This window comes from Hypomesus nipponensis, chromosome 10 (assembly GCF_054491055.1).
Source record: "Hypomesus nipponensis isolate SF chromosome 10, ASM5449105v1, whole genome shotgun sequence".
In the NCBI taxonomy this organism is placed as follows: Eukaryota; Metazoa; Chordata; class Actinopteri; order Osmeriformes; family Osmeridae; genus Hypomesus; species Hypomesus nipponensis.
The window spans coordinates 11,927,501-11,939,905 of record NC_140370.1 but is presented as its reverse complement, the minus strand read 5'-3'; the positions used below and the strand labels follow the sequence as shown (position 1 = coordinate 11,939,905).

Here is a 12,405-nt window from a genome sequence, read left to right as displayed (position 1 = left end):
TTTGTTGCGTTTGAGACTTTTATTGATCTTTTGCAAAAAACCGTGATCCGAAGATGTGCACTAAACAGCCCAATAGAGATGGAACTTCCAACCTTTGGTCATATTGAATGACGTAATATCCCGAAAAGAAAGAACCCCGGAAGCACAGTTTAAAGCATCAAGTCAATGTAGTTTAGTGGAACGATGGAGGTAAGACACTCAATAAACACTGATCAAATTAAAGCCATATTTTCTGTGAATCGAGTTACAGACTCAAAGGTGTAAACCATGGTGATCATCAGATCTATCATGACAGGTCTGCTGTTTTTGTATTGACAGTGAAGAGCACGGCTAGTTTGCTAGCTATAAAACTTCCCCAAATCTGACCCTGCGTATAACGGGGGTAATAGACCATCTTTTTAAAATGGGGGGGAAAAAACACTTCTGCTTTTATTTTTAAAGTATAATTCCTCCTCCATCTAAATGTTTTGTTGTGACGCATATTTGCTACCCAACTAGTTAATCGTACAAAAGGGCAAACAAAGGTACTTACTGAAACTTGCTAGCTTCCAGCATTAGAAAATGTAACTGCTAGTCGCGTTAGCACTAGCTACCAATGCACTGCTCTCCAATGTCTTTTGTTTTCACATGAACATGGTTACAGCCATGAGCGAAACTGAAAACGTATTTTGTTACAGAGCATCAATTGCAATATGGCTATAAAGAGTAATGGGCTGTGATTGACAATGAGAACTAATTGACAGCCGTATCCCTAGCAAACTCGATTTTTCCATTTAACTCTCAATGGATTACGCCCTCTCGATTCATAATCCTTGCTCACAGAAGACGTCACATGGCCACAAAATGACTATACATACTTATTTTATCAACGTGGATTAAAATCATACAACATGTTCTATAACTACTAGTGTTCAAGCTATCATATCTACACCATATCCCATCCTATTTTGACTTGACTAGGGAGGACAAGGTTGGCTATTGATTGAAGTTTGATTTATATTGTCTGGCCATTCATCCAGCAACACGGCAGCAGGCCAGAATTGAAGCTTGCTAGTGTAGAACAGCCGGTGATGCATGTTGACTTCGTTATCTTATTAGTTCTAGTTCTAGATAACTTTATGTAGCATTAAAGTCAATATATTTTAGTTGTGTATTGAAGCAATAAATCAGCGATACTGGTGTATAAATCCAGTGATCCGTTTTCTGTAGCTAACGTCAGTTAGCTAGCTAGCTTAATAGCTAGCCGACGCGTTACTCCAATGGTTGGATAATTTGCTAGCTAGCTAACCCGTTAGCTAAAGAAACTATGGACCTAAATTTTTATTCTGATCTCTCCGATCATACATCTGAACATGTGGACCAAGATTTTTTGGAAACGCAGTCTTATAATGGATACCCCGGAAACAAGGTATAGCAATTTAGCCAGCTAGGTGTTTAGCTAACTAGTAGCCTGGTGAATTAGCCAGCCGGCTAACATTACATGCATGTTCTGTCCTATTTTGCCCCGGTCTAGTATAGTCAGATACAGGGTCTGTCAACAATGCAATAGCTTTCTTCTTCTTTGGGTTCTGTTTGGTGGGTCGCATCCAACTGTAAGGTGTATGTAGTGTAATATCTTTATAGCTGCAAAGTCAAGGCTACTAATATTGTTTACTTTAGAGCTGTGACTGGAAACCGTAATCTATTGAATAAATTGGGTCTAGAAAATATGTTTAACAAACCAGCTTGTTTATTAACGTATGTAGTGTGACTTGACTTTCATCATTGCAGTTTCCTGGAGGCAGTGATAATTACCTGACGATCACAGGGGCAGGCCATCCCTTTCTGTCAGCAGAGGTGTGGGTCCTGAAATGACAACTATTCACTATATCATGATATCTCTGTAGTTTCATGTTATTTACTTCTAATGGCTGGTTACTTTGCATTGTCCCCTCACATAGTTTCTCTCTTTCTCTGTTCAGCAGACATTCCACACCCCAAGTCTAGGTGATGAGGTGTTTGAGATCCCACCCATCTCCCTGGACCCTGACTCAGCACTTACCGAGGGGGATGTGGTGTCTCATTTTGGGGAGCTCTCAGAAAGTGCAGGGGGTCCCTCTGGGGCTGGCAACCTGGCCAGAAACGCGGTGGTCGGGGGAAACGACCCCTCGTTTGCCTCCACTTATGTAAACCCAAACTCCCAGGGCCTGGAGCATTTGAGCCTAGGTGTGATGAGTCAATCTGGCGGCGCTGCTCTGCTCAGCTCAACGCTGGGGGTGGTAAGTAGCATACTATGGGAAACTTAAATACAGAAGAAGTGCCAGTTTCTTGATTTAGGACCAGACTTCAGGACAGTGACAGACTATGACTTCTTTCTGATTCTCTCTGCAGGAGCTTGGCCATTCTATTGGCTCTCATTTCAGTAGCCCCTCCCCAATGACCATTGACGTTCCACTCGGGGACATGAATCATGGCCTATTGGGACACAATCAGCTGGCCACTATTGACCAATCAGAGCTGAATGCCCACCTTGGGCTTGGCCTAGGTGGTGGGACTATTATGTCTCGTTCAAAGTCACCTGACCAGCCACTGTCTGCCACGCCATCGCCAGCCGGTTCTCTCCAGGATGAAGACATGGATGATTTCAGGGTGAGTCGTTTACTTCTCATTTCTATAGCTCATTTAAATGGAACCTAAATAAGTGTTTTGTGATGTAAAAGACTTGAAAAGTAAATTAATCTGTTTCATCTTGGCCATCCCTCTTCTACACTTGATCTCTCTTCCTGTCCCTCGTCCCGTACACTTTGACCCTGAAGAGTGTACTGGTAGACTCTCCCATGTCGCTGTCGATCTCTCCCGCGGTCCTCTCCCATATGTCTGCCCAGCCTGGCTCTTCCCTCATCCCCTCCTCCTCTGGCACCCCAGCTGTGGTGAGGCGAGGGGGGGGCAAGCCAGCCACACTGGCCGCTACTGTGGGGCTTGGCGCTGGAGTAGGGAAGAAAGGCAAAAAGAAGAAGGACCCCAACGAGCCTCAGAAGCCTGTGTCGGCCTACGCACTGTTCTTCAGGGACACGCAGGCGGCCATTAAAGGGCAGAACCCCAACGCCACCTTCGGAGAGGTGTCTAAGATTGTCGCCTCCATGTGGGACAGCCTGGGGGAAGAGCAGAAACAGGTACACAAGCTTCTTTTGCTCACATTCACACGCACAAGTCTGAGGTCTTTGTTTGTGAAGAGAGATACTGAGATCCTTCGGCATCCTATACCAGGTGTACAAGAGAAAGACGGAAGCGGCGAAAAAAGAATATCTGAAAGCACTTGCAGCTTACAGAGCCAATCAGCTTTCACAGGTAAGAGAGTCTTTGGTTTTCCAAACAACAATTATTATTATTATTTGGTCTGTGGCGCTTTAATATGAGGAACTAGTTTCTAACTATCATCTTACTGTTCGTCTCTTAGCCCACTGAGGTGATGGACACTGCCCCCTCACCACCACCTCCAATGCCTGACCCAGTCCCTGTGGCCCGCCCGGCCCGCCTCCCTCCACCTTTCCCAGACCAGAACACCATCACCAACATCTGCGCCTCCAATATCATCCTGGACGTCCCCCAGGTCACTACTCGCTCTCGCACCGGGGCCAACAAGCCCCTCGCTCCAGGCCTACCCACCACCGTCACCCAGACCTCCATCCAGACCCCCAGCCCAACCATCACTAAGATCATCATCTCCAAACACATGCTGCAAAGTGGCGCTCAGATTCACCAGATCCCAAACTCCATGGTGACGGTCCTCCCTGCGGGCGTGCGTGCCCTACAGCCAGCAGCCGTGGCCACTCTCACCTCGTCCTCGCGCCTGCCCCCACCTCTGCAGCAGATGCAGCATGCTCCTCCCCCACGACTCCAGCAGATGGTACACTCCCCTGCCCCGCCTCCCCTCCAGGCCAAGCCCCGCGGCGGTACCGGTCAGGGCCTTCCTGTGTCCGTCACCACTACAGCTCCCCCTCCGCTGCAGATAAAGATAGTTCCTGCCGCTCTTCAGGGTAACACAGCCGTGCCCATTGTAGTAAACACTGCAACCTCGGCCAATCTGGTTGGTACCTCGCACTCCTCCGCTGTGCCTACTTCAGTATACTCCACCCCTACAGTGGCAGTACAAGTAGTGAAACCCAACGACACTACAGACGAGGAGGCAGATACAGAGGAGTTCACTCCAGGAGAGGTAAGGGAGAAGGTCTCATCACATTCAACTTGCGAGATACCATAGACAAATCATAAGTGAATGCTCAAACTATCAACCGCAGCAAGTTGTTACAGTGTCGTTAGATGAACACGGCTAGGGTGCTATGGATAATGAGTTCAGTAGGGGTCACTTTGCACATGGATTGTTACTAAGTGCGTATTACATTGAATCCCTTTTGTCGTCTCTCAGCTGGAGATGGAGGTGAACGTGTCTCCAGGTCTCACCGGCGCTGGCCCAGCCTCTTTTAGTATGTGTGTTCGAGCTGGCTGCACTAACCCTGCCGTGGAGAGCAAGGACTGGGATAAGGAGTACTGCAGCAACGAGTGTGTGGCCACGCACTGCAGGTCTGTTGGGTTGCATGGACTGTGTTGGGATGTGCCATGTTTTATCATGTAATCCTAGGGATTAAAACTAGCCCTGGTGTCTTCATGACCAGGAAACTGATTTCAGGGAATGTTCTCTCTCTCATTCTCTCCCCATCTCCTTCCTCCATCAGAGACATATTCATGGCCTGGTGTTCCATAAGGGGTCAAAACACGGCAGCTGTAAAGTAAAGAGCAACCACACTCGCCACAGTCCAGACAACCACAGAGTCGAGGAGGAGAGCATGCAACAGGGCACAGAGGAGATGCACTGGGACACCAATAAGCATTCAGACTAAAGTCCAACAGTGCTAATCCAGCAGAAAGAAAAGCCAAATTATGGAATTGAGCTTGTCAACTAGTTTGCTATTGAGTGACCATGGTGGGGAAAGAGGGGCTACTCATGGAGTATGTACAAATACGTATTTCGAGTGAGATCTACTTCATTCAGTGTTTTAGTAGGTTTGGATAGGTCAGTTTACTTGATCCCTGACACGGTGTTGTTAAGCTGCACCACAAAACAGGGCCGACATGGTTACATTTCCGGAGAGTATATTCTAAACATTTTTGGAAGAAAAAAATGAAATATCTCTTTAATAATAGTAATCCACTCCATCATGAGAAAATGTGCCACCTATAACTATTTAGTTAAAAAGAAACACAAATATTTGATTCTTTTTATATACATACTTTTTGTCTTCTGGTGCCCAGTGCTTGATATTTTGTGAAGTCAAGAACATTATTTTTCTATTTTTAATTGGTGAACATATAGAAAGATTAGAAAAATATCATGCAAAATCAGTTTCCTCTTCTGTTTAGTTTAGGGACCTCTGCTGTTAAAAGTATTGATAGTGTTTCCTGCTCTCAGTCCGGCGTGAATTAACAAATGTAAACATCAAGCTTGATTTGATGTTCATGTCAACTTCTTTTTAAATAAATGAGCAATAAAAGGAAGTGCTCAAACTAGTGTGTCACATTAAGACAGCTTCCATAGGTCTGGTGAATGTGTTTTGTTGCCTACACATGCCTGTCCCCTCTGATATGGAGAGATGCATCAAGCTGTGCATATATGGCAGAGGATTTAAGGAAGAAAGGATGTGATTTGTTCCACATCAGCAGTAACTATGCTATTGTCAACTTAGAAACCTGTTCTGAAGCCTTAGATGCGGCAGGGGCAGAAATTAAACAGTAACATTAATACTGTCTCAAGTCGAAAGAATTGGGGGAGGAGGAGGAAGGACTTTCTGTTAGAACTCTAGAACAATAAAATACCTGTCCACTGCATCCATCTGTTAACATTCTGCATGAGTGCGAGAGCGGGAGAGCTGGAGAGAGGGAAACACGTGGAGCCCGTCTGAGGAGGAGAGAGGCTGTGGCAGGAGGAGGAGCGGTGGTGTGGGGTCATGGACTCTCACTTGTATGTATGTATGTATGATTAAGTATGATTAGAAGGTAGAGTACTCTGTTTTATAACATGGCATTAGCAGAAAAAAAAACATGTTCTTTTGCATTTAGTAATGTCATATGGGCAATTACACTGTCTTGTATAAAGTAACTTTCCAGGAACCCTCTGTGGCTCAGTGGACAAGCATGTGTACTCTCGAGTTTACTGCCAAACATGGTACCCCTGGTTCAAATCTCACTCCAAACAATTGATAATTCATTTAACTGATATCAGTTAAGAAATATATATGTTATTTCCAAGTATAAAGAAGGGGGACCACCCTGTGGTGTAGTTGGTTGAGAACAAGGGCCTAAACCACAACAACCTGGGTTCAAATCCAGCATATAGTGTCGTGCCCAGATCCCTGTATCTGCAGCGCACTCCTCGACTGTCCAGATCCCCTCTTCCAACTGTCCTTCCATGTACCCAACTGTCCCACCAAGAAAGGCTCAACCAAGAGTCTAGAAAGGAACTCATCAGTTTTAAGAGCAAAAATTGCACTGCAAGAAGATCCTTCAGCCAGACTTGAACACAAGACCCTTCACACAGTAGCCCTCATCTTTGAGCACTGAGCTATCTGGGATCATAACGATTTCAACGCAACATTTAAATTCGACATTGAATTACCTGGTTGTAACAACCTGCAGAGTTGGGGTGTCAAAAAAGCAGGGCTCGCTGGGTTAGTGTGCATGCAGTACTGCAACAGCTTGCAGTTCAAATCCAGCCTTCACTGTATGTCTTTCTCCATTATTTTCCTTTCACACTTCAATTAACTGTCAATACAGCAACACAATCCACAACTCAATAAACTGAGGGAAATAACCACACTACTTTTTTAATTTTTTCTGTCCTGGATACCAATCACAATATTTCTGTAGAAGACAGAACAAAACTGAAAAAAAGAATCCTGTTTTCATCAAGGCAGAAGTTTTATTGCTAGAGCTGTACTTCCGGTAGTGTGCAAAACAGTCTGGATAGATAATTGTAGTATTGAATCAGCACACCTTTTTATATATACACACACACACACACACACACACAAGGTGTGCTGATTCAATCTGTATTGTTACAAAAAATCGTTTTAGTTCAGCACATCATTAAGGAACGCAAGTTTGCTTCAGAGGTCAAGACAACATATGAAACAGAAACAGTAAAAGACCCGTGTATTGTCCCTGAGAAATACAATATGGATGCATAACACACTGAAATCAAAACCCATCTTCCATCTAACAGACAGGAAATAAGTCTGTATGTCTGCCTTGTTTAAACACACCTAAACCGATAGTTGAGTCAGTTTAGTCTTCAGCAGTAATGATGGAGACTCTGCTGTGAGGGTCTACGCGGTATAGGCCGATACCCAGACACACAGGCTCAGTCAGCTGAGCTTTGAACTCATGCAGCTGCTTGTTTAGGGCACCCATTTCCAAGAAAGAGATGATGTCCTTCCCAAAGTCCACCACAACTGCCAATTTGTTGTGGTTCAAGGTTTTGTTGAGGATCTTCTTACTGTTGTTGTGGTAAGCAAACAGCTGGCCAATGTCGTTTCGCATAAGGCTCCAGGATTTCGCGTTAATGCCAAAGGCTGCGCCGTCTTTCCCTTTCCCCTTGCGCTGGATGCTAGTGTAGGACACGGCGATGTCCCAGTAGCCCTCCGCCTCAACCTCCCACACGTGCCTCCCTGAGGAAACACACTGGCTGGAGAGCACCTGGGGGACTTCTTCAAAGCGAGCCGGGTGGCTGGGATGGGCCAGTTTGGTCTTCACTCTCTCTACTGACAGGAGGTCCGCTGACACTTTGAGATAAGCACTGGCCGAGTCAACGTTCAGACTCGGAACATCTGAAAGTCAGCATGAGAGAGATGCACTTACGGTGATGTTCAGTCATGACCAAATTGTTATATTTGCATTGAATAGCTTCATCCCTGAGTGAAACAAAAACCACCGCTTACGTAAGTTGCCTACGTTGTCACCGTTCCTTTGGCCGTGTGATGGACTGTTCAAAGACTTCTCTGTGAACAGACACATTTCTGTGGTCATTTGTTCTACATTTCAAACGAATACATCTTTAACGACTCTGAAGTTAAACGCAATTCCTATGGAGCTGTTTTTATTCAAGTCTCACACTATCCCCTCTCACCTGCAAACATGCGATACATGTCATGTAACTGAGACTGCTGCTTTTCCAATTTGTCTTGGAGGATCTGATTGTCCACAGATAAGCTGTGTGCTGAAAGGAGACAAAGGTCATATAAGATGCATGCGCATAAACACCTGCAAGCTCACACCCATGTACTCACCATAGTATACAGAGATGAACCAGAGACCCAGCAACAGCACAGTGACAAGGTTGATCCACAAGTCTTTAGAGTGGGTTGTTAGCTTAGGTAGGAGGAGATTAAAGCAAATATTGGACAGGAATAGATGCTTTACATTCGACAAATCCATGGCTCACATGGTAAAAATGACTGTTGCTTTTCTAACAACCCATACTATGACACGCATGCAAAAAAATTACTAAAATATGTAATCTCAAATTCATGTGTCAAGTTTATGCATTGTAACAAGTATAGGGGTCTTTCTGAGAGTATGTGTGATTAAACACAAAAATACAGTTGAGATAAAGCAGCTGACCTCTTGTCGGATTTCTTCTTTAATCTTTATAACAGATTCCTTGCAGTTCTCCACTGTTTGCTTCACACTGTTATATTGTTGGCTCATAAGGTCCTGAAAAACAAATACATCCAATCAAATACTGCACTTTCAAATGTACACGTGGCTCATCCTTACACGCATACAAGACCCATAGACAGTTCCTTGTTTGTGGGTTTGAATTTAAATACATGCAATAGTACAACAGAATGTCCAATTCTTAGAAAATGTGTAGTGGTTGACTCGATGGTTCCTTGATTCTAAAAAACAGAAAAACCTGTTTATGCATCTGGTTAGCTCCGTTTCCCAGAGAATGGATCCCCCTTTGAACCTATCTACCAACAGCAAACAATATATACAAATACTGTAAAATTGTCCGTAAAACTGAACCACTAAGAGAAAATGAAAAACTTACCGTAAGTTTTCTCTCTAGAACAGTGGAGCTTTCCTCAGCCAGGTTCCTCTGGTTCCTTTCTAAAGCACAGATGTTGCAGACATAGGTTTTGGACACAGAGCAGTAGTACTTGAGAACCTGGCCTTTGTGCTCCAGACACCTTCTGCTACTCAGGTTCCCCAGAGGAGGGACCAAAGTGTGGCCCAGGAAAGCCTGGCACTCCAGGTGAGGCTGGAGATGCTCCTTACATAGCGAGACCTCACACTTCAGACATGACTTCATTGCTGGCTCCATCTTCTCAGGACAACAGTCACAGAATACACTCTCCTTCTGCTTGGCCTTTAGACAGAATCAATAAATTAAAATGAAATGGGTAACCCCAATGTATTTATGTGTTATCGATCTGGCCACAGATAATTTTGTCTGTGACACTCATTACTTGTTCTTAATTTAAAAACAGGCACATATGTGACAATTATGCCACATCAAATCAAGTGTAGCCTACCTTATTATTCTCTCTGTGGTCCTCTGAAATGCAAGCTAGTGCATAGCTCTTCTGAACACCTATGACGGACCCAAAGTAGGTCCTGCAGTCTGGACACCGGAAAGGCACATCTGATGTAAAGTCAATCAAACTTTCCAGACACGCCATGCAAAAGCTATGCCCACAGGGCAACTGGCGAGGGTCCTTGAATATGTCTTGGCACACCGAGCATGTTAACATGACCGCTAGCTGCGAGTTGTCTGCCATATTGTGTTCCGTCTTCCCACTTTATTTAGTAAGGGTGACAAGGAAACCAACGGGTTAACGCTAATGTCAGGAAGTTTCTAGATGCACAAACAATACGTTTTAAATATACAAAATAAGTACGAAATGACTAAAACAAGGGACAGAGAAATAAAGGTGCTTAAATAAACATTCGGCAATTTATATTTTATTACACTAAACAAAGGTAAATTTACCTCCAGGACACCGCTCCCGTGTAGCAAGCATAGACCTACAGGTAGCAAGGGGCACGCTAGGCTACTTCCTATGTGGGCGGGGCTAAAGTAAGGGGCACTGTCAACTTATTTTTGCGTAAAATACTTTCGGTATTCACCGATTTAATCAAAAAATATTTTCTGTCAGAATATGTGACACTGTGGTTTGGTATTGTAAATTGTAGCATACAGTTTAACCACATGGCATTCTTCTATCATGACAGAAAATGTATGGGGGTGAAATCTGTTAACCAAAATACCGTTGGCCTACTTTATAATCACCTTATGTCTGCCTTAAAACTTAATACAGTTTATGAACAGTAACTGTTCATGGACATCATCAGTCATTTGACTGTTTTGTTTTTAATCGGGATTTATTTCATACATTTCTACTTCACAGATACATAGCTAAAAGTAAAAAAGCATATCATGATCATCTGAAAAAAATACAAAAATAATTAGGCCTTTAAGAAATATATTTCACATCAAACTTAATTAGAATCGTAAGTTTCAGGCTTCATCTTCAAACACGAACAATTTTGTTCTTCAAAAAACGTAATCATTAGCCTACTGTGGAGAAGGTCACCTGCATGGTAGCCTACATGCAGGTATAAAAAAGTGATCCCCTTGTGTGCACTTCAATAACTAAAGATTTACTTGAAATTAAAACAATTGTGTGTTCTCTTGAAGCACAATAGGTGAGTTTAAATCCATCCTGTCAATATGGGTCCATATATAACAACCTTGATGAGTTAGACTCCCATTTGAAAGCACACTGGTAGTTTTCACCTTATTCATTTCATCAGCTACTTTCTTGAGAAGTTTATGGACTAGCTATGGACAGAATGGCCTCTTATTGGGTCTTTGTCAAAATAACCAAGTTAGTTATAAAACAACTTAAAAGGATACACTCAATCATAAAAATGTGTCAATTTGTCAGCACATTAAACAAGCAGCAAAGTAGATATATTTCTGCACTTCCAGTGCAATACATTGCACAATAGCGCAATATCCACATATATCAACAGCATAACACAAAGTGGGGGTAAAAAATGCCATCTGGTCACTACAGTGTAAAAAAACACGTTCACAACATTCTACTTGTCCTCAAAACATTTCACATTCCACTGGACATCAAGGCCAATCCAACAAAAACGTGCAGAAATCTCAGGATTTTTTTTCTGGTGTTCTTTCTTATAAACTCGATTATTTAGCTGAAGCCTAGGGAAAACCAAAGGAAAGCTATAGTGTGAATAAAACCAATAGTTTTTGGTAAGAGGTAGTTAAGAAGTAGAGGACATTTAAAGAGCAGAAACAGCTGCTGCTTAATCACAAGTGACTGAGCTGGTGTTCTGTGAGGTTGCGGGAGATTCTGAAGCTCTTGGCGCAGATGGAGCAGGTAAACGGCCTCTCGCCAGTGTGGAAACGCAGGTGAGCCTTTAGATTCTCTCGAAGCCGGAAACTCTTCCCACACTGAGGGCAAATGTGGGGTTTCTCCCCGGTATGAAACCTCTGGTGCCTGCGTAGACTTTTCCGTAAGGCAAAGGCCTTGTGACACTTGGGGCACTTATAGGGCTTCTCCCCAGTGTGAAAGCGTTCATGTCTTCGGAGGACCTTCCTGCGCTTAAACCTCTTCCCGCATATATTGCAACAGTGAGACTGGCTCTGGCTGACCACCCTCTGCAGCCGCCAGATGCCGTTGCCACACTTAGTGAAGCAGCAAAGACGTCGCCCGGTGTGGATACTCTGATGGGTGCGGAGGTCCTTGGGTGTTTGGAAACCCCTCTTTCCTTGAGCACCATCGCCGCCACCAACAACGCCGATCATCTTCACCCCATGCTCAACCAAAGACAGGTTCACCAGCTGAACTGAGCAGGGTTGAAGTAGTTTCTGGTCCTGAGAAGTCTGCTTCTTATGCTCATTCACCATGTCTTTCACACTGGCCAGGCGGTCCCATAGGCTTACCCTCAGATGAGCCACAGTCCCATCTGTGGAGACAGGGGTCTCCTGGGCTGTGCTGACACTTGCCTCCTGGGGCTTCACCTGGGCAGGCTCTGTACACTTATGCTCTTGAGCTGGAGCTTGTGTCTCCTCTTTCTGGAGAAGCAGCTTCGCCTTGTTCCGAGCATTGCTTCCATTCTTTCCTTTTGGCTTATTAGAACGTTTTTTCTGTTGAGCTAGAGTCCTTGGAACAGCGGAGTGGCAGTTATTTGCAGGGCCTGAAAGGAAAGGGTATACATCTTTTTACTTTTAACCTATGCCCATTACTCTAGAATACGTTTCCTCTATGATCAGAGTATGAATGGCCTTACCATTTGTATGTAGTTCTTCGGTGGATGATTCAGGGTTTCTGGATGAAC

The 12,405-nt window shown here is 44.1% G+C and overlaps 3 protein-coding genes across 7 annotated transcripts in view; 1 reads left to right on the top strand and 2 right to left on the bottom strand.

Annotated features, from left to right (window-relative positions):
* The first annotated feature begins 117 nt into the window (after positions 1-117).
* Positions 118-5,558, top strand: tox4a (TOX high mobility group box family member 4 a). Of its 4 annotated transcripts, none has more exons than XM_084706604.1 (9): positions 118-189; positions 1,771-1,836; positions 1,965-2,258; positions 2,371-2,628; positions 2,796-3,152; positions 3,247-3,327; positions 3,437-4,195; positions 4,406-4,560; positions 4,713-5,558. In XM_084706604.1, the coding sequence occupies exons 1-9, from the start codon at positions 184-186 to the stop codon at positions 4,768-4,770; spliced, it is 2,034 nt and encodes a 677-aa protein (XP_084562730.1). In that variant the 5' UTR covers positions 118-183; the 3' UTR covers positions 4,771-5,558. The 4 variants fall into 4 exon arrangements, with proteins under 4 accessions (XP_084562730.1, XP_084562729.1, XP_084562728.1 ...); XM_084706603.1 differs by having other exon boundaries at positions 1,962-2,258; XM_084706602.1 differs by lacking the exon at positions 118-189 and adding an exon at positions 913-1,408.
* A 1,374-nt stretch (positions 5,559-6,932) lies between these two features.
* On the bottom strand, positions 6,933-10,218 carry LOC146271749 (nuclear factor 7, ovary-like). Of its 2 annotated transcripts, none has more exons than XM_084706605.1 (8): positions 10,028-10,218; positions 9,570-9,834; positions 9,086-9,403; positions 8,653-8,745; positions 8,319-8,400; positions 8,159-8,248; positions 7,971-8,030; positions 6,933-7,859 (listed from the first exon to the last, which is right to left on the bottom strand). In XM_084706605.1, exons 2-8 carry the CDS (start codon positions 9,813-9,815, stop codon positions 7,318-7,320), a joined length of 1,431 nt encoding a protein of 476 aa, XP_084562731.1. In that variant the 5' UTR covers positions 9,816-9,834; positions 10,028-10,218; the 3' UTR covers positions 6,933-7,317. The 2 variants fall into 2 exon arrangements, with proteins under 2 accessions (XP_084562731.1, XP_084562732.1); XM_084706606.1 differs by having other exon boundaries at positions 9,570-9,658; positions 10,028-10,216.
* A 49-nt stretch (positions 10,219-10,267) lies between these two features.
* LOC146271748 (uncharacterized) overlaps positions 10,268-12,405 on the bottom strand; it is a 3,222-nt gene continuing 1,084 nt past the window's right edge. The window contains exons 3-4 of the mRNA XM_084706607.1: positions 12,358-12,405; positions 10,268-12,264 (exon numbers count right to left, since the gene is read on the bottom strand). The exon at positions 12,358-12,405 is cut by the window's right edge and continues 19 nt beyond it. Coding sequence (XP_084562733.1) covers positions 11,375-12,264; positions 12,358-12,405 — 938 coding nt within the window. The 3' untranslated portion in view covers positions 10,268-11,374. The remainder of the gene's footprint in view (positions 12,265-12,357) is intronic.

Excerpts from the sequence above, each read along its gene's own strand:
- tox4a (XM_084706601.1), top strand. The coding sequence starts at position 1,307 with ATGGACCTAAATTTTTATTCTGATCTCTCCGATCATACATCTGAACAT. Across the intron at positions 2,259-2,370 it reads TCAGCTCAACGCTGGGGGTG|GAGCTTGGCCATTCTATTGG; the intron begins GTAAGTAGCATA and ends TTCTCTCTGCAG. Across the intron at positions 4,196-4,405 it reads AGGAGTTCACTCCAGGAGAG|CTGGAGATGGAGGTGAACGT; the intron begins GTAAGGGAGAAG and ends GTCGTCTCTCAG.
- LOC146271749 (XM_084706605.1), bottom strand. The coding sequence starts at position 9,815 with ATGGCAGACAACTCGCAGCTAGCGGTCATGTTAACATGCTCGGTGTGC. Across the intron at positions 9,404-9,569 it reads ACCACAGAGAGAATAATAAG|GCCAAGCAGAAGGAGAGTGT; the intron begins GTAGGCTACACT and ends TTCTGTCTAAAG. Across the intron at positions 7,860-7,970 it reads TGACAACGTAGGCAACTTAC|ATGTTCCGAGTCTGAACGTT; the intron begins GTAAGCGGTGGT and ends GCTGACTTTCAG.